General features: G+C 50.0%; 7 protein-coding genes across 7 annotated transcripts; 2 read left to right on the forward strand and 5 right to left on the reverse strand.

Annotated features, from left to right (window-relative positions):
* Positions 1–399: 399 nt before the first annotated feature.
* On the reverse strand, positions 400–3255 carry FIESC28_10537 (uncharacterized protein; the record flags this gene model as incomplete). Its single annotated transcript, XM_031164668.1, has 6 exons — positions 400–1116; positions 1168–1410; positions 1467–2130; positions 2181–2450; positions 2505–2907; positions 2964–3255. 6 exons carry the CDS (start codon positions 3253–3255, stop codon positions 400–402), a joined length of 2589 nt encoding a protein of 862 aa, XP_031011232.1.
* Positions 3256–5140: 1885 nt separating this feature from the next.
* On the reverse strand, positions 5141–6375 carry FIESC28_10538 (uncharacterized protein; the record flags this gene model as incomplete). Its single annotated transcript, XM_031164669.1, has 5 exons — positions 5141–5304; positions 5356–5400; positions 5456–6061; positions 6119–6192; positions 6254–6375. 5 exons carry the CDS (start codon positions 6373–6375, stop codon positions 5141–5143), a joined length of 1011 nt encoding a protein of 336 aa, XP_031011233.1.
* A 1270-nt stretch (positions 6376–7645) lies between these two features.
* Positions 7646–9240, reverse strand: FIESC28_10539 (uncharacterized protein; the record flags this gene model as incomplete). The annotated part of the gene is made up of 4 exons (XM_031164670.1): positions 7646–7734; positions 7786–7924; positions 7977–9164; positions 9232–9240. 4 exons carry the CDS (start codon positions 9238–9240, stop codon positions 7646–7648), a joined length of 1425 nt encoding a protein of 474 aa, XP_031011234.1.
* A 1533-nt stretch (positions 9241–10773) lies between these two features.
* Positions 10774–11998, forward strand: FIESC28_10540 (uncharacterized protein; the record flags this gene model as incomplete). Its single annotated transcript, XM_031164671.1, has 3 exons — positions 10774–11716; positions 11768–11841; positions 11897–11998. The coding sequence occupies 3 exons, from the start codon at positions 10774–10776 to the stop codon at positions 11996–11998; spliced, it is 1119 nt and encodes a 372-aa protein (XP_031011235.1).
* A 2641-nt stretch (positions 11999–14639) lies between these two features.
* On the forward strand, positions 14640–16159 carry FIESC28_10541 (uncharacterized protein; the record flags this gene model as incomplete). Its single annotated transcript, XM_031164672.1, has 2 exons — positions 14640–14821; positions 14944–16159. 2 exons carry the CDS (start codon positions 14640–14642, stop codon positions 16157–16159), a joined length of 1398 nt encoding a protein of 465 aa, XP_031011236.1.
* Positions 16160–16906: 747 nt separating this feature from the next.
* FIESC28_10542 (uncharacterized protein) lies at positions 16907–17899 on the reverse strand (the record flags this gene model as incomplete). The annotated part of the gene is made up of 3 exons (XM_031164673.1): positions 16907–17374; positions 17432–17677; positions 17840–17899. 3 exons carry the CDS (start codon positions 17897–17899, stop codon positions 16907–16909), a joined length of 774 nt encoding a protein of 257 aa, XP_031011237.1.
* An 892-nt stretch (positions 17900–18791) lies between these two features.
* On the reverse strand, positions 18792–22149 carry FIESC28_10543 (uncharacterized protein; the record flags this gene model as incomplete). Its single annotated transcript, XM_031164674.1, has 3 exons — positions 18792–19502; positions 19552–21720; positions 21772–22149. 3 exons carry the CDS (start codon positions 22147–22149, stop codon positions 18792–18794), a joined length of 3258 nt encoding a protein of 1085 aa, XP_031011238.1.
* Between the last annotated feature and the right edge of the window lie 92 nt (positions 22150–22241).

Genomic DNA, 22241 nt, shown 5'->3' on the forward strand with positions numbered 1-22241 from the left:
GTGGCTCTTAATTGTTGAAAGACGGTTCAGTAGAATCGCCTTGTCTTCTCGAGATTGCTAGCAACGGCTTCGTTCAGTCAGTCATGGCGTATCGATGAGACGTTCTGTGTCCCCCTTCGGCAGTACTGTGAACATGAAAAATGGCGTTATCTTCATTATAGCCCGGGGAGCCCGACTCTAAGGCATTCCCTCCGTCGGCTCACCAAACCCGTACTGTACAGTATATAGTCGACATGTTTGTCCCGTGTAGACGCCCCCAATAGATTGCTGACCATCTGCGGCTTTTCGCCTCCTTCTCTTGCATTCTGAGCATCGCATTACTGGCTCTCCCGAGCCGTGTTTTCATCGTCCGATCCTGAAAGATTCGTTTTTTCTTTGGATATCCGTTACCTCTCGGTTTCAAGTGTCCCTTGATTCCCACGTTCCTAGATCCATCGCGTCCATAGATCCCATATTCATCAATGCTCTCAAAACCCCTTCACCCACTTGGGGAACACCTGTCTGTCCATGAATATCCGCCCACCCATCGGGCATGCTAAACCCTCCGTTCTGATCCAAACTTGTTGGCATACCAAAACCAGATGTATCAGCAAAAAAGCCCTGTGTGCTACCATCGAGTACGCCTGGGTTCATCATGTTCTGGTTTGGCGACATGGGACTTGCGTTGAATGAGTTGACCCCTGATCTGTTCATTTGTCCAGGTGCCAAATGACTCCGTTGATCGGATCCCGTGCTTGAGTTTGGTGTTGGTCGATTCGATTGCATCGCGTCTGGAGACCCTGAAGCGTCCTGGCCATCTCCTGTCATGTCCCCAAAGCCTGAGACAGTCCGACTTCCTGATCCAGTCTTCTCAAAAGTTGCTCCCGAACTAGGTGTAAGAATTGATGGTATATGTTGCTCCGATGACATCCATGCCTGTGCTCCAAAGTTTCCATCACCTGCAACAGACATACTTGGCATGTCGTTGTTGGGCTCGACTATATCGGGTGGTCCTGGTTGGTTGATGTCGTTGTCAGATGGGTTCATGTAATTGCATTCGTTGCGATATGCCGTTATGCCCTGGAATCCTTCAGGGTTGTCGCATTTAGCACCTCTGGGCGCTCCTATTGTACCGGGCTGGAACGTGTTAGCAAGCACTTGAATACAGTTCGGTTTCTGACAACATACACTATCGGTATTACGTGGGAAAGCCGTCTTGAGCTTGGGAATTCTCAGTGCAAGAGCTTCCAGGTCGACGTCTAGCTGAACAAGGAATGACTCAGTCAGAGGGTTTCGCCGCTTCAGGGCATTCATTGCTGAGAGCAGGAACCGTAGCGAGTCAGCTGTTTGACTATCATCTGGCCTACTCTTAAGATATTGCACAAATACTCGCGCAGATACATATAGACAGAATGATATAAACGGGTTAACCTGACAGCACGTTAGTCTTCTCTTCGGTACTAACAACATAATTGTTTTGTCCTTACTGTGGAAAGATCCATATGAGAAATCATGCGCATAATGCTGGCAATCTCATTGGCAGCTGTTATGCATCGTACTTTGCTCTCGGCGCTGACCGACGCTGGCAGCTTGTTCTTCTCCGCCTTGAATATGGCAGCCTGGTGTAAGCATATCGTCGATGTGTGTATGCTCATGTTTGTAAAGACAATGTTAGGATTAGATAGACCCGTGGGAAGCTTCAGTTGTGGTGGGAGACAGAGGGATGTGTTGAGTAGTATATTGTCCATCTGACGGTGTCGCTTCCAAAACGGACCATTGAGATCGTGATCAAGATCATCAGCATCGGGACGGTGCAAATGTACCAAGTTTCTGCCAAATAGACATGCCATGAGCACGATGCCGCCAAACGAAGAAAGCTTGCCCGCACCCATGGGACTGGTGCACTCGGATAGGGATTGTGTCTGCTCGGGTCTACTCATATTGTATGCATCTTCTGAAGCTGGCAGGTTGGTCATAATGTCGCGCTCATCAATCGTCATGGGCCATCCAGTCCCAATGCTGGCGTAACGGTCTTGGCAGAAGGCCATCCAGAATGTTCGGCGTCGTTCTTCGCGTTCTGTCCAGTCTTTAGGGGGTGCCAGACATTGCTTTACATCAAGGCCCGTTCCGTCCAACCTGTGAAGCCCAGTCCTGTAGTCGTCAGTATCGAAAAATGCCACAAGCGGGTAAGAAATACTCACATTTGTGCAAGGCGGATAGCAGAGCCTGTGTTGATCCAAGCTCGGGGAAAGTACATCATCTTCATCTCATAAGAGGCCAGGAGAGTATGCGTCTGGCAGTGAGCGATAGAGATCATGTGCTCTCCATAACCTTTGACGTAGTCCCCTTCGACATACTTGCGTGCTCTCCGGTAGAAAAGATCTTTTAGGTCCGCATATTTGTCTGTAATTGTACATGCGAGAGTCCACATGGCATATCGCAGACAGACGGGCGGTCGCTGATTCGGAGCACTGTGAAAGCATGATCAGCCACTTGAGTTTCAACGCTAGACGGGCATAACGAACAGGTTCATGGCGGCAAGATAACGATACTTGTGGATCATCGGAATGGACGGGTGGACCTTTTCAAAATATATTTGGTGAAGCTCGTCGATTGTATCCTGTGGCGGCAACGGTTCCTCGAGACCTAAACCAATCATTTCCCATGTAAAGGTTCCTCCGACATGATTCATGCCCATATTCATACTGGCATTGAAGTTGAAATCTTCAATTACACCTTGCTGCGGTGACTTATCAACAAAGTTCCACTGCTGGTCCATGTTGCGATCTGTTGTCAGATTTATTGGCGCAGTCGAAAGATTGAGATTTGCGGGAGAGGCTGTTTGGGTTGGGCCAGGCATAGCGACGTTGACGGTCTTGGGGACGTTTTGAGGAGGGTCCTGGGTTTTCAATAGCGTTTCGACTTGTTCTGGACATGGCATGTCAGCGAACAAACCTTGGGAGCAGATCAGGAACGAGACTCACTCAGTCGCTCCTCGAGGGCCTTCACATAGCCACGCTTGGGGCCGCTCTTCCTGCGCTGTTCATCGTAGGCGCAAGTATGGCCAAGGCGAGAGCAAGTACTACAACTGGGTCGCACACCATCACACTTGAGCTTGCGCTTTCGACATATCATGCAAGCGAGTCGCTTGGGCTTGGGCACACTCGCGTTGTCGGGGACGTCCTGCTGAGGGGCGCCGTCGTCTCCATCGGCGTCGTCGTTTCGAGGTCGTTTATGGCCGCTGGTGGCAGGTCCATTTTCCGGTGAATTCGACATGAGTGGTTATGTATGTGGCTTATATGATGGTGTCGGAATCGAATCGATGTCGAGACTCGAGTTTTGAGATTTGGGGTCGGGGATGGTTGATAAGACGGCGGGGATAAGAATGCTCAGCGGAATTCCACAATTGTAAGGGTCCGCATCTAGCGGGACGAGATCCGGAGAGTTGAAGGGATCTGTAAAGAAAAAGCAAGTACAGCTTGTCGCGGAGGCCGGAAGGTTTCGAGTCAGGTTTAAGCCGGAACGGGCACGGCGGTACGGAGCACGAGCAAGAGCAAGCATGAAGAGATGAGATTCAGGCTCACCCAACCGTGAGGTGTTACGGAGTTAAAGACCAGGCCGGCACGGAGGCAAGTGGGACCTCCAAGCTTAACTCATCTCGGGGAGTCGCCTGGGTTTGGCGGATTTCCTCCCATGTGGTATTATGGCAGGTGCAGGTGAGGTGGGCCAAAGTCCAGCCAGCCATGGATGGAAGCCAGCCTCTACGGCAGTCTACGGGTCTACGGTTGTGCTTGCCGCCGCGATACACTTGGCTGCCTGGCGTCTGCTTGACCTGTAGCACGCCAACTTGGGGAACGTTTGTAGCGGGTTTGAGCAGCCCTACAGCCAGTTACAGTCCAGTATCTGCAAGGATAGGGGTCCGCGGGTCCCTGTGGAGTATTAATAATGGATGAAATGGGTGATGGACCGGATATCTTGCTTGATATCATCCTGGATCTAACCTGGATTCTCCGCAAATTTTCGGTAGTTATCATGCGCTTATACCTAGGTATGGATATTGTTATATCTACTGAATACTTAGATGCCCTCAACATAAGAGATTCAAACAATCATGATTCTGTTTCAACCTTGAATCATCACAAGTGGCACAGCCACGCGCTTCGCTTCGTTCCGTGCTACTAGTGGCAACCATCATTTACTAACTGGCCAGCTCTCAATTAAGCATTATATTTGACACAAAACATCCAATCTATTCATCTACTAATTTAGACAGCAATAAATCTCGAGCGCATCAGCCGTATTCGTATAGAATCTCAGTCGAGGTTGGAATATGCTTGTTCAGCTCAGTCCTACCAATTTCTCCCTTATATCTGAGTGGTCTAGGTTAGGTAGCCCAACAGGATTGCCCGCGTTCCTGTAACGCAACATAGATCTAAGTTGCTATCTTCACCGCCAGATGTTGCAGTGGCAGGTTTCATGCCATTAGCTAGAGGTTAATATGTTTCCATTGTGTGGGTTTTGGTATTGTTCAGAGCATTTGTTGTGCATCAGCTCTTATCTAGGTAACAGCGGCTTACCAAACCAATGCATAGAAGCTTTACTCTCAGATAGAGTATCAAACACCCATACGACAATTGCTAAATGTATTTGTCTCTAGAGGTCGCTAAATATGTATGGATCTATGAGATGCATGTTGGAGATAGATTCGATACCTCGGTTGACTCTTGAGTATCGCATTCTGATACCACTTCACCCATGTAACTGCTGCACTGCCTCATCGAATGGCCACCCCTGAATTATGTCACAACTTCGAAGCTAAGCCCCTTACCCGTTCATCGTCGATACAAGATCATTGTGCACGTTTTGGTAGTTTCCAACAGACTTTGTGTTCGCCATCCACCTTGTGCACATCGCTTTTGTGCAAAGTTGGTGACGCCTGTCAGCCATCTAGATACGTCAAGGACACAGTGGACCGGTCATCATTTACTCCGTCTGACACACAGTATCAAGTCTAAGAATCGACACTTCTATCATTTCGTCGAGCTGGCCACCACAGACTCGTTTTTTTTTTAATATAATTCTGTTTAATAGTTGACTGGCATACTGGGAAAGCAGCTTGTACCTTACGCTGGTTTCCCTACTAAGCGAGGAGTTTCATGCCTTACTTTCTATCGATGTCAACACCTACAATCCTCAAGATCCCTAGATCACTGTAAGCAAGGCAATACCGTGTTGGAGCCCAAGCAACTACAGGACAAGCCCCCGCCGTCTTGAATGTGTGTACGTGCTCTCCGGTCTCAACATGTGATATCTCTAGCCCGGACCCTGGAAGATGTTAGTGATAATACTTGTAGCCCAGAGATAAGGAGTGCTTACCCTCATCACTACCACCCACGACAAAACTGCCATCAAACGTAAAGCCTGGGTACCGAATGATCAGCAATTGTATCAAAACAGTCAAATGCCATGAACTTACTTAGGCTTTTGACAGGTCCAACCATCCTAGTGATCGTCCTCTGGCATATCCAGTCGTTTGTGTCCCACAGCGCAATGATTGAGTCTGAACCACCCGTCGCAAGATATCGTCCGGTGGGTTGTAGGTCGGCTGTCAGGCACGACGATGTATGCCCGTTCAGCTCATACTCGCTCGTCTCATCGCCACGCTTGCTCTGCAGCACAGGTTCAAAACCCGGATACGACAAGACCCGAATGCGGCCCTCCGCTGTGGTCACGAAGATCTTCTCGCCGCTCCAACAGAATGCGATCTGGTTGGTCTGCACTGACTGTTGATGAGTGCTAATAGGCGTGGATTGAGTTGGTGAGAGAACATAGATGGTGTCTGCTTTATTCCCGACAAGAAGTGAGTTCCCGTCTGGTGCCCAGACAAGAGTGAAGGCGTCTCCAAGCCCCTTGACCTCGTTGAAGCATGCTTTCGTCCGCACATCCCAGAACTTGACCACACCGTCACTACTCACGCTGCAGAGCTCTGCATCTTTGGTTGGATTGAATGCAACTTTCTCAATCGATGCTGAATGGCCTTTGAGCTCCGTTGAGAATTTCACATGTGGTTTCTCGGGGTTCCCTATTCCACTTCATATTAGCATTGCGATTAATCAAGTTGCCGGGTCCATCGACTCACACACTCTAAGAACCTTCTCTGATGAACCTGTTGCTACCAGAGTTCCCAGAGGATTCCACGCAATGCAACGTAAGCTTGAAAAGTCATGTCAGTAAGTACCAATTAGTCGTAACGCCGTAGATAGTGTGTGCATACCTGTGAGGATTTGAACCTCTAGAATTGTTGGCGTCGTTGTAGGGTTGGCTCCTGAGGTTTCCAAAATAACTAGAGAACTTATCCTTGGATAGACTCTGTCTTGCTCGGAGCACTGGTGCCATGATGGTTGAATGAGGTACCGTTGCTACCAGGCTGGCTGTTGATTTATAAGTTTGATGGCCCTTTGAACTCTTGCGCCCAGCTCAGTTGGCGGTCAGCATCAAGTTATCACCAAGAAGATAGCGATAATGAGTAAGCCACTGTATTGAACAAGTCTTGTTTTGTATCTGTGAGACCCTGTGGAAGTTTGAACACGATAAGTTGGCCCTGTCTCGGAATATTAAAATAGGTTGCAGTTGAATGGCGACGAAGTACAGGCTGGCGTATGGAAGGCCTGGGCTAAGGACACCAGCCACAGATGAAATCAATAGGAAGCAGGTGCAGCCAAGCGACGGCTAGTGCGTACCGCGCATGCCACTGACCGCCCAAAAGAGCGTGCCTTTCAGTGGGCCTGACGCGACAATAGGAGGGGAACTTGGTGCGTGAAAAACCATCAACCCATTAGATCCATGGATGGATGCTATCTCGTTTCCAATGGCAACCACTGAAGCATTAATCATCACTGTGCAAAAACACATGAATTTCTACATGATAAACAGTCCAAGAAAAGGAATCAATTCGTTCCACTGCGACCTCGTCAGGGACTCTTGCAAAAATAAACATTCAAAGGCATGACCCCAAGTATTCGTTAAATGTAAAACTTCATTCCTGCCCCCCTGGGCTCTCCCGTAATCCGGTCATGGTATATGTACAATTTTCTATCACAGGCCCTTTTCACGGTAGCGGCCGGGATGCAAAAGAACTGTACAGAAGTCTCCTTGCTCAAATCATCGGGACCGTTTTCAGACAGCCAGATGCTAAGCTCAGCTTGCATCAACAAACAACCCCTAGGCCGATGTACATCTTTCCATTACTCCCCGTCCAGTGCCCCATGAATAGGCCGTCTGCACAGCCAACTCCAACCAGCCGAACCAAACCCTTGAATTCCTTCGCCAGTGACTCCATGCGCCATGTATGAAGACGAAAAGCATGCTTTGGAAAATGTGCAATAACCAGACAATCGCAAACAAAAAAAGTGCAGATGCTGTCCGCATGTCAGACAAAGATAATATGAATCCAGACCAGTGCGGCAAATGCTATTCATAGCATTCTCGCCCGAGTATCAACATATGTGTGGTATCGTGATGGCCCGAAATAGTGACCAAAGGGCGTCGGTGATCTATTAACGTCATGAAGCGGCGGTACATGTTATTCCAACCGCGTGCCGAATATCCTGTTCGTTCAGGGTACCGAATAAGAGATGCAGTAAGTTCTGCGAATTGTCGTAGGCACTTATGATATTTGGTCAAGAGCCAGCTCAATATCCGTAATGCCAAAGAGAACGGCGTTCTTCTTGGCCCATTGACGAGCGAGGATTGAAGCTGGGTCAAGAGTTAGTCAGAGGTCAATATGGAAGGACTGGATAGACGTACCCTTCAAGAACTTCTTGCTAGCATACTTCTTGAAGAAGGCCTCATGCACAACAGGACGAGCAAGGTAGTCGACCATGAGGTGGACGACAGGCTCAATCTCATCTTCAGTGTAACCGGCATAGTAAGATAGTGTGGCATCCTGCGACTGAGTTAGCGAATGTTTTGTTCTGATGTCATGTTTGTTTACGTACCCATTCACCACGATCGAGCATCAGTCGCGCCAGGTACATAGCACCAGCAGCAACGTGACTAGGTCGGTAGGCCATAAATCTGTGATCCAAGAGGCTGATCTCCATCAAGTACTTTCCGATGGTACGAGACTGGATGTCATAGTTGTCGGCCTTGGAAACTCGGCGGAGGAAGTTCATAGGGTTGGGGTAGCTCAGGTCGTAGTTGAGTGTGCTGAGAACAAATCGCTCGGCGCTGAGAATCTCTGCCTCACTGAAACCATCGTCGGCAATGCGCTTGAAGTTCTCGACATGAGGAGAGAGAACCTCCTCGTACTTGGACGCGATGAACATGGCAGTAATACCAACGAGCTGGAGACGGTCAAGCTGCACCACCTTCTCCGACAAGAATCGATCAATAACGTTGACGGCAAGGAAGAGGGTTTCCGGAAGAAGGTGGAAACGCGTGTGAACCTCGATAAGCCAGTCGACCAAGATACCACGCGTCTTCCACTCGAGATCGTCTTGGTGAGACATATATTGAGGGTTAGGAATCGACTTGCACTCGAGGTCGCGAAGATATTCGAAGATTTCGTTTGCGTACTCGGCAACCATAAGAGGGTCATCCATGTCCTCATCGTCCAAGTTCTTGACACCGGCAGGGAGCTTGATGGGCGCGTCTTGAGTTTCGATCTTCTCGATAGAGACTTCGGCCTTTTCAGCCTCGACTTCTTCGGGTGTCTGGGAGCGTTCAATCTCTTCAGGTGCGGCTGGCTTCTTGTGTGGGAGTTCGTTCTCGTCGACGGGGGCCTTTGGCTTGTCGGCTGCCACCTTTCGTTTGTTGATGGTACCAGCTCCATTGGCAACCTTAGTGGTAGTCTTGGTTGCTAGAGGTCTTGAGGGTCGAGCGGTCTTCTTCTCGATTCCAGTTGGCTGAGCAGCCTTGGAGACCAATCCCTTCGCCTTCTTTCCCGCTACGCCATCGGCTTTTCCAACGTTGCTGACATCGCCCAATGCAGCGCGTTTCCGCGTGTTGGCGGCGGCGGCGGTAGTACCGTTAACTGTGGACTTCTTCGTTTGTAGGGCAGCCTTAGCGGGCATTGATAGCTCGTCAACCTTGAGAGCAGCAGCCGCGGCTCTTGTGAGACGCGTTGTGCCGCTGTTCTCGTCGTTCTCGTTACTGGCGAGTCGCGTACGAGTGACCCGAGCCTGCTGTTTATGTTAGAATGACTGATTGATACCGAGAACCAGAGTCCTCGGTCGCGCTGCGACAACTTACTGTAGGCATCTTGGCTATCTAATGGTTGTTGATGGAATATTTACCAGGTGATGGCGCTGGGAAGACGAGTTAGTCGACGCGTCGAATAAGAACCACCAAAGAAGAAATGGCTGAGATCGTGACTGCAAGTACAAAGAGGGCCGCGAGTTGTTGAGACAGTGGAATCGGAAGAGGAATTTGACCACCAACCTTTGATACAAGCTTGGTGAAGACACCGTGAAAGGAATGTTTGTGAGTCGAGATGTATGGCGAGGCGTCTGATGCTGTATGTTAGTAAGGGGTGGTCCAGCCCGGATGAGACGCTTGTGCAAGGAAGTAAACAAGGTGTGATGTGAAAGGACAAGAGTAATGGGGGAGCATGGGGCGGAGACGATGTTTATGTTGAAGAACAGTTTATAGTTGTGAGGACGATGGAAGTGTTTTGACGAGCGGGTAAGGAAGATGGGTTGTGGAGATCCACTAGAGTGGGTACGTACCCCTACGCGGCTAGACAGGTCGCGTTGCTCTAGGTACGTCAGGTTTCCAAGCGTGATGTCCCACTACGAGACAAAGGATTGGATGTTGACGGGAACAGGGGGATGCAAAAAGCTCGGCTTTTTCTGGACTTGACGTATGGAAACGCGCCTTGAATTCTCGAACTGAACCGCGGCGTGCAGTAGCAGGAAAAATGCACAAAATCAAATAGGGCTGGAACGATGGATGCTCTCGTGCAGCGGAGGATGGACGTCGATGATTGACGGGGAATAGGAGGAGACTGAACAAGGATGATCAGACGGATGGTAGGCCTGTCCTGGAGGCAATAGACTATCGAGATAGTTTATGGAGAGAGAAGTGAGAGAGTCAAGGTAGAGTCAAATCAAATTAAAAGTCGGTACATGGACGGCGGTCGACGGACGGGTCTTAAGATTTAGTATGGAGGGGCGGGTAGGATGAGATCAGTCCCAAACGCGACTGCTTCCAGGTCAAGTCGCGAATGCCCTGGACCGGGCAATCTTGGAAAAGCTACGTACCAGTTCCGGCCGAAGTCAGTGTTTTTGTGGGACTGACTCCCTAGCAACCGCACATCAACGGCGATGCTATTGGCCCAGCCACGTCGCGCGGTCAGTTTTTAGTGGGACCTGGACTCGCGGGAGCCCTGTGGCAGATACGTGACGGCGTCTGTCAGTAATGTGGCGGTGCGTGTCTCCAATGTGGCTCAAACTTGTCCCGCCGGCACAAAGTTATTCATCATCCGAAGAAATTTCAACGTCTCCAATAAGGCCCTCTAACGACATCGACGGGTACAACTGGTGAGCGTTGGTGTGTTTGTGACGGTCTCGGACTATTCAATTCCAACCTCGCCGCCTACTTGAGATACATTGGGATCCAAAGAGTCGGCTTTGACCTCCAATCCTTCCGGTCCATCCTCGAACGAGCTTCTTTATCGAAAGTAGCTCGTCTTCCTCTCGAGCCGATATCGAAGCATCCACTTACGAACGCAAACCGGCCTCGATGAAGACCTACTGCTAATATCCTCGATATCTACGTTGACCGAGGCCCAAAATGCTTCAAACCGGTCTAAACTTCGCGGCAGCGAGGCAAAGCCTCCTCCGCTTTGCCCTGAACCGATCTTTACCTCGTACCTATGCGACCATCAGACGTTCTAACGAAACCACCGCCAGCCCGAAAGAACTCGCCGAGAACCCCGAGGCTCAAGCCGCCATTCTAAGAGTCTACAAACCACGGTCACCCGGTGTGAGACATCTTAAGCGACCAATTAACGACCATCTTTGGAAAGGACGCCCCTTTCTGCCATTGACATTCCCCAAGAAAGGTCAAGCCAAGGGTGGTCGAAACGTATCCGGTAGAATCACTGTACGACACCGTGGTGGTGGTGCGAAGAGAAGGATAAGAACCGTTGATTTCATCCGCAATCGACCTGGTCCTCATCTGGTGGAGCGCATTGAGTATGATCCCGGACGAAGCGCTCACATTGCTCTTGTTACTGAGAAGGCTACGGGACGTCACACCTACATCCTCGCTGCTGATGGGCTAAGGTCCGGAGATATCGTCCACAGCTACCGCGCTGGTATTCCTCAGGATCTTCTCGACAGCATGGGTGGTATTATCGATCCCGGTATTCTGGCTGCCAAGACCGCCTTCCGAGGCAACTGTTTGCCTATGCACATGATTCCTGTTGGTACTACAGTGTTTGCTGTTGGATCTGCCGCCAGACGTGGTGCAGTCTTCTGCCGCAGTGCTGGAACTTCAGCCGTGGTGGTTAACAAGAACGAGGAGACCAAGGATGACGGTACCAGAGTCATGACTGGCAAGTATGTCGAGGTGCGACTGCAGAGCGGCGAAGTTCGACGAGTCAGCAAGGATGCTTGTGCTACTATCGGTGTTGCCAGTAATATTCACCACCATTACCGCCAGCTGGGTAAGGCTGGTCGAAGCCGATGGCTCAACATTCGACCTACAGTTCGTGGTGTTGCTATGAACAAGGGTAAGATTGGCAAACACTTTGCAAGAGAACAATGATTGACATGATTTACAGTTGACCATCCTCATGGTGGTGGTAGAGGTAAATCCAAGGGTAACCGTCACCCTGTCTCTCCCTGGGGTGTTCCTGTAAGCCAACCAAATTGTCATCGTCTGTACAGAGTGATACTAACGCACTTTGAAGACCAAGAGTGGTTACAAGACCCGACGCAAGCACAACCGAAACAAGTGGGTGGTTGTGCCTCGACCTCGAAACAACGGAAAGCGCCGAGACAAGGCCAACTAAGAGCGTGCACAAAGGTGCGTGATGAGTTGATGGACGGGATGAAAAGCACATGCCAAGTCAACAAAGAGCTGGGCGCCAGTGCATTGTATATTACGACGCTGCATTGTACTATATGTGAAATTATAGATGAGGGCGCGGTGGGCGTCTTAATCAGAACCACGAGAAAACGATATCATATTACGGTGTGCCTCGACAGCAGATACAAGCTGGATGAACAGGCGGACCAGGTCGGCTTTGTCCTTAAAGAAACGACCACAGGCCAGCAAGTTCCGACGGCTCTCCGTTAAGTGTCCTCGGTAACCATTGTAGTCGATGTGTATTGTATGGAGGGGTCTTGAACGGTCAATGTTGCTCAAGAGTCAAGACGAGAGGCCCGCGACAAATTCATGACAGACAACCTTTACGAGACAAAGAGTTTCTGAGTGTCATCAGTTGAAAGCGCTGCATCCGCCTCAAAGCCGAATAACCGTTAGGCGTTGTCTGCAACAAAGGGTCAAGACATGCAGGCGATATTCTTTGAGTGTTCCATAATAGCAGGATCGTGTATCCGTAGACCGCTGTATAATACCTAAGTAGGCCAAGATCCGATTATCCGTGGTGTACGGAACAGCCAGTAGAAAAGCAACGTAAATAGCTCAAGCTCGTTTCTTGGACAGCACCCTAATTCCGCTGGCGGTAGACAAACCCACTGGGATTCCTTTGCACAGCCTCATTACATATGGATGGATGCCTCCACAACTTGCTGGGCGGCGAAAGTCAATGGGGCAGGACGGTAAGCAAAAACTAGCTAGGGAAGTAAAGATGAAGATCCAATATCGCAGCAGCTTTAATTGTGGTATGTCTGCCCGCAGTACGTACTGTATTTGTGGTTCGAGTTGGGATGAGCGACAAAGACAAGCTTTGCTTTTAATTGCGACAAAAGATAATCCGTCAATGCCGTACGCGATTGGACACCCAATTTTAAGGTTAATTCTCACCCGACAACCATGATTGGGCGGTCAGGTTCGGAGCTTCTAGACGGGAACAAATGAGTGCAGATCATGGCAGGGCTCAGCCAAGGGGGGCCATGACTTCCATTCCAAGGAATGACTTTCACGGGGCTGCTACCATGTAGATTGGATGGTATAAGTAGAGGAACATAGGCGACGCTCTAAATTGTCCGTGCCTATCAGGAGTAAACAGGTACGGTCGGTGTACGGTATCAATGTTGTAACCCAATGGAGCCAAGTGATTGACAGAATCCAAAACAGGGCAGTTCTGAGACAATAAGCGTGTGGTGACTAGGATTGTAGACAGACGGAGTAAAGGTATTTGTTTGAAGTGTTCTGTTTTTGATATCAGAAGATATGAGGGTAAAACCTGCAGGTAGGCTCATACAAGAACTTTCACGCACGTGGCATCTGGAATAGCATATCACGATATATTATTTGTTAGTACTCATGATGGCCACTCCGTTCTTTACGGACGAGCAAATGATTGATGGCTCACTCCGTACGAGTCTGTGCTGAGATTTAACGACCAGACTCCTTGGGACCCCGTCATTAGGTACTAAGTTAAAAAACAGTCGTCGATGAACGATGCGATGGACCATAAAGCGGGTACCACGCGAGCATTTTCCCCAATAAGGCTCCGTCCACGCCGCTGACGCTGCTGTAAGTACAGGGGCTCGTCATAGCCTCACCCTACAGCTTGCGCGGTATCTCTACTTGGCAATACCAGGCGCGCGCATGCTCAAACACAGAACTATCGAGGATAGTTGATGGCAAAAAGGCTGCTTGTCTGTACCTAGGGGGATTTGTAAAAGACGGGCCTTTAATTAACAGCATGAAGTCGTCCTAGCCCCCGTGATAGCTCCCCTGGTCAGCATGATTCTTCGGGCTATTTTGAGCTTCTCACCTCTAGCCCCTGCCCAGCTCGTAAATGTACCTGTACCTGTACCTGAGCCCTCCTAAGCCTGAGCCTGTAGTGCCGCGGGCTCCTGTCCACGTAACCCCCCAATTACCGAAGAGACTTCCATCCAATCCCCTGTGAGATCTATTCATTCAGCCCCGTCACCATTTCTGACATCAGTTTCTCAAGCAACTTCTAACAAAGTCAAAAACGAGCGCTCCCAGCCCAAATCAAGCATAGAATCAAGCATCACTGGCTCCCTTCTGTGGCTGATTCGAATGAGACAATTCATAAGGGCTTGAAAAAAGGGGCAACAATCCCATATACCACCATCATCTTTATAGTTTATGTCCATCATCGCCGAATTCATACCCGCATCCCTACTCCAAAGACCCTGGACTTTGTCGCATACCTACTAAGTCAGAGGTTCCAAAAACTCCTGCTGCTACTACTTTGCTTGGCCTGCCTTGGCTTAGTTAGCTGATTATCCGTACTTTTGCTCGTCCTCTTCGGCACGCGCACATACACACACCCGACTCTCTTTCTTCTGGCACGCCCCCAGCCTTTCCCCCCAGACGCAATAGACCTCCAGTCCTGAGCGTTCGCAGCAAACGGAAAACGGGGGGCTTTTTTCTTAACTTAAAGTGTGTGACGACAAGCCCCAGAGTTCAAATAAACATCCTCCCCCCGATTCGGCACTCGATCTTCTTCTCCCCTCCTTCTTGGTTGGACTATGCATTCCTATTACAAAATGGGCGACTCAGGTTTAGGAACGATATCTAATGGTTTGCGAGGTCGTCGCTTTCCTGTCCGACTCATCTTGTCCTACCTTTCCGACTGGCTTCTTTGTTTTGTCTTTGTCGGTATTGGAGGTTGGCTCGATAAAGTTGCGCCTGCCAAGCGACCATTTTCACTTGTTGACCCTAACATCTCGTACGTCCCGTCCCGTCAGATACCCACTACCACTATGGCGATAGTCATGAGTACAGCTTCAATGCTGTCTTCTCGCAACATGCTATGTCTGACTTTTTGCAGAAAGCTAACAAACATGATAGATACCCTTTTGCCGAACATGAACTCGTTCCAGCCTACCTCCTCTTCATCCTCGCCATCGGCGTCCCTTTCGTCATTGTCGCATTCGTTTCTTTGATTTTCGTTCCCGGACCGACTGTCCCTAAAGGCACCCCGAAGACCCTCATCTGGCAGCGCAAGATGTGGGAGCTTCATGTCGGTGTTCTTGGGCTCGTACTCTCCCTCACGCTGTCATGGTTCTTCACCAGCTCAATGAAGAACTTGTTTGGCAAGCCTCGACCGGATCTCCTCGCCCGCTGCAACCCCGACATCGCCAATATCAAGAAATACATTGTTGGTGGTTTCGAATGGAGCAGCATGACTGGACAGCTGGTTTCCGCCGACATTTGTCGACAGACAGATAAGTACAAGATCGATGATGGTTTTCGTTCTTACCCCAGCGGTCACTCTTCCTCTGCTGCCGGCGGTCTCATCTACGCTTCGCTCTTCATGGCCAGCAAGTTCGCCGTTACCATACCTTTTGTGATGCCCTCGGCTGCTTCTGTCGCGGGAGCTGCCAGTCATGCCGCCTTCCCCTCTCGCATCAACACTGGTCCCGTTGTCGATCCATACGAACCTTCACGCGCCCGTGGTCTTGACGGATCTTTCTCCTCTGGACCTAAGGGAAGCGCAGGACAAGAAAATGCCAAGGTTCAGTCTCTGCGTCGCCAAGCTGCTGCGCCTCCGATTTATCTCCTTGCTCTTGGCCTTGTGCCTTTTGGTCTCTCCATTTTTATTGCTGGCTCACGCTGGCACGATCGTCGTCACCACGGATTTGATATTCTCTTCGGCTATTTGATGGGTCTTATTGCCGCCATCTTCGCCTTCCGCTACTACCATTTGCCCATCCGTGCTGGTGCAGGCTGGGCATGGGGTCCTCGAAGCGATGAGCGTGCCTTCTGGGCTGGCGTTGGACGACACGGTTATGCCGGCACAGACGAAGAGCTTGGCTCATACGCGCCAACACGCCGTGATACAGCCGTGTCCGGGGACACGTCATACCCACCTATGACTTCTGCTCTAGCACAGCGAAATACTCGTCCTTCTTCTAACCAAGAAGAACCTCGCCCAAGCCAGAACTTCCAAGACGTGGAACTGCAGCGCATGGACGACTCAGACCGTCTGGAAAATAGGTTTCCTGATAACCGGTTTGCTGAGAGCCGGTATGGCGATGCTCATTATGCCGAAAACCGTCTTTGAGCTGCGAGCTATATAGAGACAGCAGTTTGGGGAGGAAAGTGATGCTGTAACATTCTGTATATGTGTGATTTTCCAAATGTTACGTGTACGTATACCTGGGTTCAGGGGCAGACCCTATAGGGTCTCGGGCAGGGTTGGATTTCCTTTTTTTCTGTAATAGCGGAGCGAAAGGTCTGCGCACAGATAGATCACTTGATATTTGGCACGATGTGATACGAACAATTGAATGATTGAATTATACCGATTACTGAACTTCACATCGATATGGCTGCTCCATGCGGATGGGCTGACCATCCGAGCGAGTTGAGCCTCATCTTTATATAGAAAGCTTAGTTGCTGTTAGTCTTGTAGGTTCGCCACGGGACTTTGTGTAGTAGAAAACAAACGCTTCTTATTGAACAGCTATAATTCAGAAAGTACCATTTAACCCATTTGTGGTTTACACCAACCCTGCCAGCCTTGCCCTACATGACTTGCCGCCAAACGCCAATCCAGAACCGAACCAACAGCCACGAAAGCAACAGAATAGTCCCTCCTCTCAGAGGCGACGAATGTTTGTCCAGTAGCAGATCCATGTCCCTTCAGTTGAACCGACGAGGCATTGAAAAAGTGAGGATGGGTCTCGGGCATGTTCGTATATGCCCCTTGCGCCAGCTCATCCTGTGCGTTTATGTGACTAGTTTTTTGTTTTTTGTTTGCCGGTGCCTGACATGCACTCTAATCTTCAGAAATGGGTTGACCATCTTCCTAGAGGCCCTCCACGACAGCCATGCGGCCATCTATTCCCTCAAACTCGAGTTCCTCATCATCGTCCTCCTCTTCATCCTCCATCTCGTCACGGAAGCCAGTGTCAATCTCAAGCTTGCGAAGCCGGCGACGCATCTCGTCGCGCTTAGAGCTCTGCCAGCGAATCAGAGCGGCCGAGGCGTGCACCTTGAAGCCGTAGACGCGGGGTACGTAGCGGTCCACGCTCTTGGTGGGGATGAGGGCGGGATATACTTGGAAGAGGATGTTGTGGAACGAGGTGCCAAAGTAAGCGCCGTCGATAGCGGCATGGCGCGACGACTTGGGGTTGTAGATGTCTTCGCATCGGGCGCAGTAGAGCTTGACGGGCTTCAGGTTGGGCACATCAGAAAGACCCATAGGAAGGAGGGGGTGGGAGTGACACATGACACGAGGGCATTTTCCAAACTCGGCTTTCTTGTACTTGTCTAGCTATATTGGCGTCAGCAGGTGATTGATTAGATGGGTGATGATGGTGAATATACGCACCATTTTCGATAGGCCTCTAGTCGTAACAATATAGCGGGCATGCACAAGACCGTAGAGGTGTCTCGCAGATTTCTCTATGGCCTCGCGCATCTCATCGTCGCACTCGAGATCAAAGACATCGGTGACGAGATCTAGCGCATATTGGTAGTACTGAACCTCGGTGTTGAGTCCTGTCAAATTGAACCTGTCGGTAAGGTAGTCCTCGTCGATTTCGCAAAAGTACTCGTTGCCTCTCGATGAGATGAACTGCAAAGATGTCTGATTAGCATGTGAAATTTCGAAGGCAAAAAGAAGAGGACCCCTGTGACCCCGCGCTTCCACTGTCCATCACGATACCGTGATAGCGGGCAGCGATTGACATCAAGGATGCGTGGTCGTGGAGGTCCGACATGTGCGCGATGGACTTACCCAATCCCTCCAGTAACTCGTGTAGTCACTGTCCGACTCGCTCACATAGTCATCCATCATGCTGGGTGCGGAGAAGTAAGGGTAAAGCTATTGACAAAGGCAGCTCAAAGACGAGCTACCATGTCCTAGCTTAAGCTGAAACCGCTGGGTTGTTGATGCGCGAGACTCGATGGGAGTCCTGATATTATTGATTTGAGTTGTGCGTGAGCGTTGGGGTATCGTAGGATATCGTCTTGTATGTGTCGTTTCGTTTCGTGTCGTAGAGATCGTTTTTCGTTAAACCCTGACCTGGTCGGCGGTCTTGCGTGGTCTGGGCTTGAGGTTACTGTAGGTCGGTAGGCTTGGGCTGGATTTGATGGTGGGGTTGCAAAAGCCGTCTGCGTCTGCGTCTGCGTCTGCGTCTGCGTCTGCGTCTATTCTCCTTGTCCTTCTGCATTTGCGATGAGATGGATGGCCGCCTACTGAAAACGATCAGGTAACGTGACTTGGTGGAGTACGTACCTTATCATTGACCTCAACGCTATCGATGTCCAATACCACCAATACCAGCCATGTCTTAACTAAAGAAAACATATCTTCTTTATTTGTTGATTACCGTACTGGTTATCGCCTAGACTGAATATTCTCCGAACGTTACGAGACCGAGTTTCTCTTCGAAGCATGGAAGGTTCAGTCAACATCGTGTTACGACTCTCAACTACGACGCTCTATTCTACCTATTATAGATATTTGGCACCATAATTCACCTTGGGATACATTGATACGAATATAATGAAACAATCCTAATAATCTATTTCCTCTATTCCTGCAATGTCTTTTCCAGATGATTCTCGGCCGTAGATCTTCTTCTAAATACCACAACCAAGCCAATCCCAGTAACAATATCAAGCTCCCAAGTTGAACTCCGATGGCTTCCAAAACAAAGTCATATGCGCAAAAGATGTGTTACCATCTATGTGGCGCTAACCGTCGAAGCGACACTACCTCCATCGCTTCCAGAACGTCTCTCGGATTCTGAGGTTCCGTCCTCGTCGCCACTTGTCAAACTAGTTCCTCCGTTCGTTGCTCGCGACGATGGGATCTGAAGTCGGCTTCCTATACCGTCATGTCCTGAATCTTGCTTGAGTACCACCTCGACCATCTTCATGGTCTCTTGTAACGTTTCACCCGTTTCATCCATGGCCGCCAAGAAACGTGCAAGTTCTTTACACAGTTCCCAGTCGCCTTCCCGCATCGCACGAGATAACAGTCGCACCGACTGTTCAGTCGAGGAACCCAACTCGTCCAGTGTGTGCAATATGATGAGATATCCACCCGCTGTCTTCAGAGATCCTCGCTGCAAAGACTCCTCAAATAGTTCTTGAGCTTGTGGCAGATACGCGAAGAGCGTCTTCCATTGCCGAACCTCAGTCTTGCGCGTGCATTGTAATACAATGTCGAGATACTCCTTAAATGATGATAAGAGGGACAGTACGCGAGGTAGTACAGCATCCACAGGCTGAGGGGAGGTGTCCACCTCTTCGTCCAACACACGATGTAGCAATATTTCGAGTCCATGTGCAAAATACTCAAGTTCTTTGTACTGGTGTGCCAAGTTTGATGCTTCAACTGACCTGCTTTGCCTTAGGTAGAATCGTAACAGATCTGGGAGTATCAGGTGTGTCTGTTCATTGTTAGCTACAGAGTCATTGGCATATTCTGGGAAGACTTACCCTGATTGCGAAATGAAAATACGAAAAGTTAACATCGCGGCGCTGGACAAGGTCGGATTCAACTCCCAGTATTATTCCCTTTTCTAATAGAATGGAAAGGGGGTAGAAATCCACGGGAATAGACACAGGAGATGGCGACTCTTTGCCGTTTTCCCCAGTTACATCAAGCACTTCACTAATGTCTGGCCAAGCCTTGAGCTCCATCCCGTCAAATACCCATAAAGAATCTTTCAAAGCTGGCGGTCCGTTTCGCAGCGGGCTGTCTTCTAATTGTCGGTTCGCATTTCGCAACGGTTGATCCCTGACGCTGGCGTGGTACTCCACGTTTTGTGCAATAACACGCATATCGTATTTGAGCTGGCCCTCGTCATTCAGCGATGGCCGCAGTAGGACGAGCTTTCCGTCAACAAGAAAGATTACCGAAGCAACAGCGACGTCTTGGGATGGATCGCCGTCAGTTAACTGCGTATCGGGCAATATCCAGCTCAAACCTCGGACTCGGGCCGGGGATCTGACAATACCGTGGAACGCGATCTGTCCCACTTGAACAAGCCGTATAGAACCCCCATGGGGTGTAAAGATGAAGTGATATAGTAAGTTCTCGTACGTATAAACAAGAAGTGAGTCCTCGCCAGAAGTAGTGACCAGCACCACAGGAGCCGGGACGGTCTGAGTATGCAGAGTCTGGGCTGAATCAAGTGCCGTCTCGCGAGAAAAGAGTCGTAGCTCAAATTTTCTGTTTGCCTCTACCGCGGCGACAAGGATATGCTGGTGCCAGCACATGCCACCTCTAACTTGGAATTCGTTCTCCATAGACTCACTGGCAAATGTCTTCCATCGCCCACTGTTGACACTGTAATGAGCAAGACCGCGACGACCTGCTACGGCAACGTATCGGCCATCTGGAGATATGACTGTCTGCCGTATGGGCCACTGATTCAAGAGGTACGCCGGGGGTACCTTGGCTGTATGCCATAGGAAAGGCTCCGCCGAAATGCTGGTGAGATCAGGAACGTCGTACCCCCTGTAAACCATGACACTTGAGGGCGTTTGCAGTACTGTCCGAAAGACGTTTGCTTCGTTGTAACATCCAGTGACAGCATTCTTGGCCATCTCGAGAGACCATATTGCTTCATGCTTGCGCGCTGTCATCAGAATTTCGGAACCGCCACCCACCCAGGTAGCTCCAGCTATTCCAGATAGCCAGTCCTCTCCATTAGCGCGTGACGTCGATTCCTCGGATCCAAAACTATGACTTCCGAGCTTACCAAACATACTCCAGGTTGACCAGCCCTTTTCAAACCCTGCGAAAAGACAATAGCCATCGGGCGAATAACTCAAGGTGGTAAATGCGCCTGAAGACGCGGTTGAAACAGGAACTTGGTGAGTGTGTGAATGAGGAATGTTGCCAACGTAGTCGCGGACAGAATAAACCTGCACCGTACCATCACAGCAGCCCACAGCAATAAGTGAGAATCGTGCGTTGATGACAGCCGTAATAGCGCGGTCATTCTCGCCCTGAGGAATATGAAAACAGTGGCCCTTGAACAGGCGCTTCGCATCTGGATCGTCGGCCTGGCTGCTCTCTGCTCGATGGTTGTATCGCTGAACTGCATAGGCGCGCCCACTGCTGGTGATCCATGTCAACAGGTTCATAGGGCGATCGTGTGTCATTTCAACAATAGTAGCCTTCTTCTCAACCCATCCCATGCGGCTAACTATCTCGGTTCTTGTCTGCGAACCTGTACTGTCTGGCGTCCAGCGGATGCATTGGACCGCAGCAGGTTTTCTTGTCGATACCATAAGTTCATCGTCGAGGGCAAGCGCACTTTCGATACCTGCATCGACCTTGATAACCATTCTAAAGCGTACACTCAGGTCACGAACCCCTGGTCCTTCGCCAGCACCCCATAGGATCTGATCAGGGGGTAGTCCGGTGAGACCTCCGATGAGACTCTGTCTGCGTCGTTGAACATTGCTGTAATTTGCAAAATGAGGCTTGTAAACACGCGAATCCGAATCGGTGGCTAGGGAGTAAGTGATGAGATAGCCTTGATCGGTATGTATGACGAGAATGGCAGCGTCAGGCCTTAGCAATAAGTCAACATTCCTGCCGTATGTTTCAAGGGAGTAATCTGATCGAATAACCACAGCGAGGATAACAGCGGGCTATATCTGTCAGCAAGGAGGGAGATGCGCAACGAGGTCTAAAGACCTTACTTTAGTTTGCCAAATCGTTATCGAAGTTGTCGTGATAACAGCAAATAGGTTGCCGGTTCGCGAGACTCGTAACGCCAGTATAGGATCTTTTAAAGGAATACCGCCGGACTCGGTGCTCTCTGAAATTTGCGGAGGTTGGCTCGTTGCATAGTCGTCATGTTCGACAGGTCGAATTCCTGGAGTTATGGGCGTCGGTAGTGGTGGAGAGTCGAGAGCATCGAGGGGACCGCGGGGCTGAGAAGTCGAGGGACCGGGCGATGGCGTTAAGCTAGAATCGGAGGGACTCGTGAGTCCATCGTGAGATACGAAAAGTTTGAAGGCCGGAGATCGACTGCTGCTGGTAGCATGAATACGTGGTGTTCCAATGGGCCAGTACATTGCGACAGCTTAGCTACCTAGGAAGCTAAGGGTAGCTGTAGATGTGGATGCGCGATGCTTCTGAGCTCAGCGCTTCGGTTGGAAAGATGTCG

Source organism: Fusarium coffeatum (assembly GCF_003316985.1).
Source record: "Fusarium coffeatum strain FIESC_28 chromosome Unknown BRIP53273_contig_321, whole genome shotgun sequence".
NCBI classification, from domain to species: Eukaryota; Fungi; Ascomycota; class Sordariomycetes; order Hypocreales; family Nectriaceae; genus Fusarium; species Fusarium coffeatum.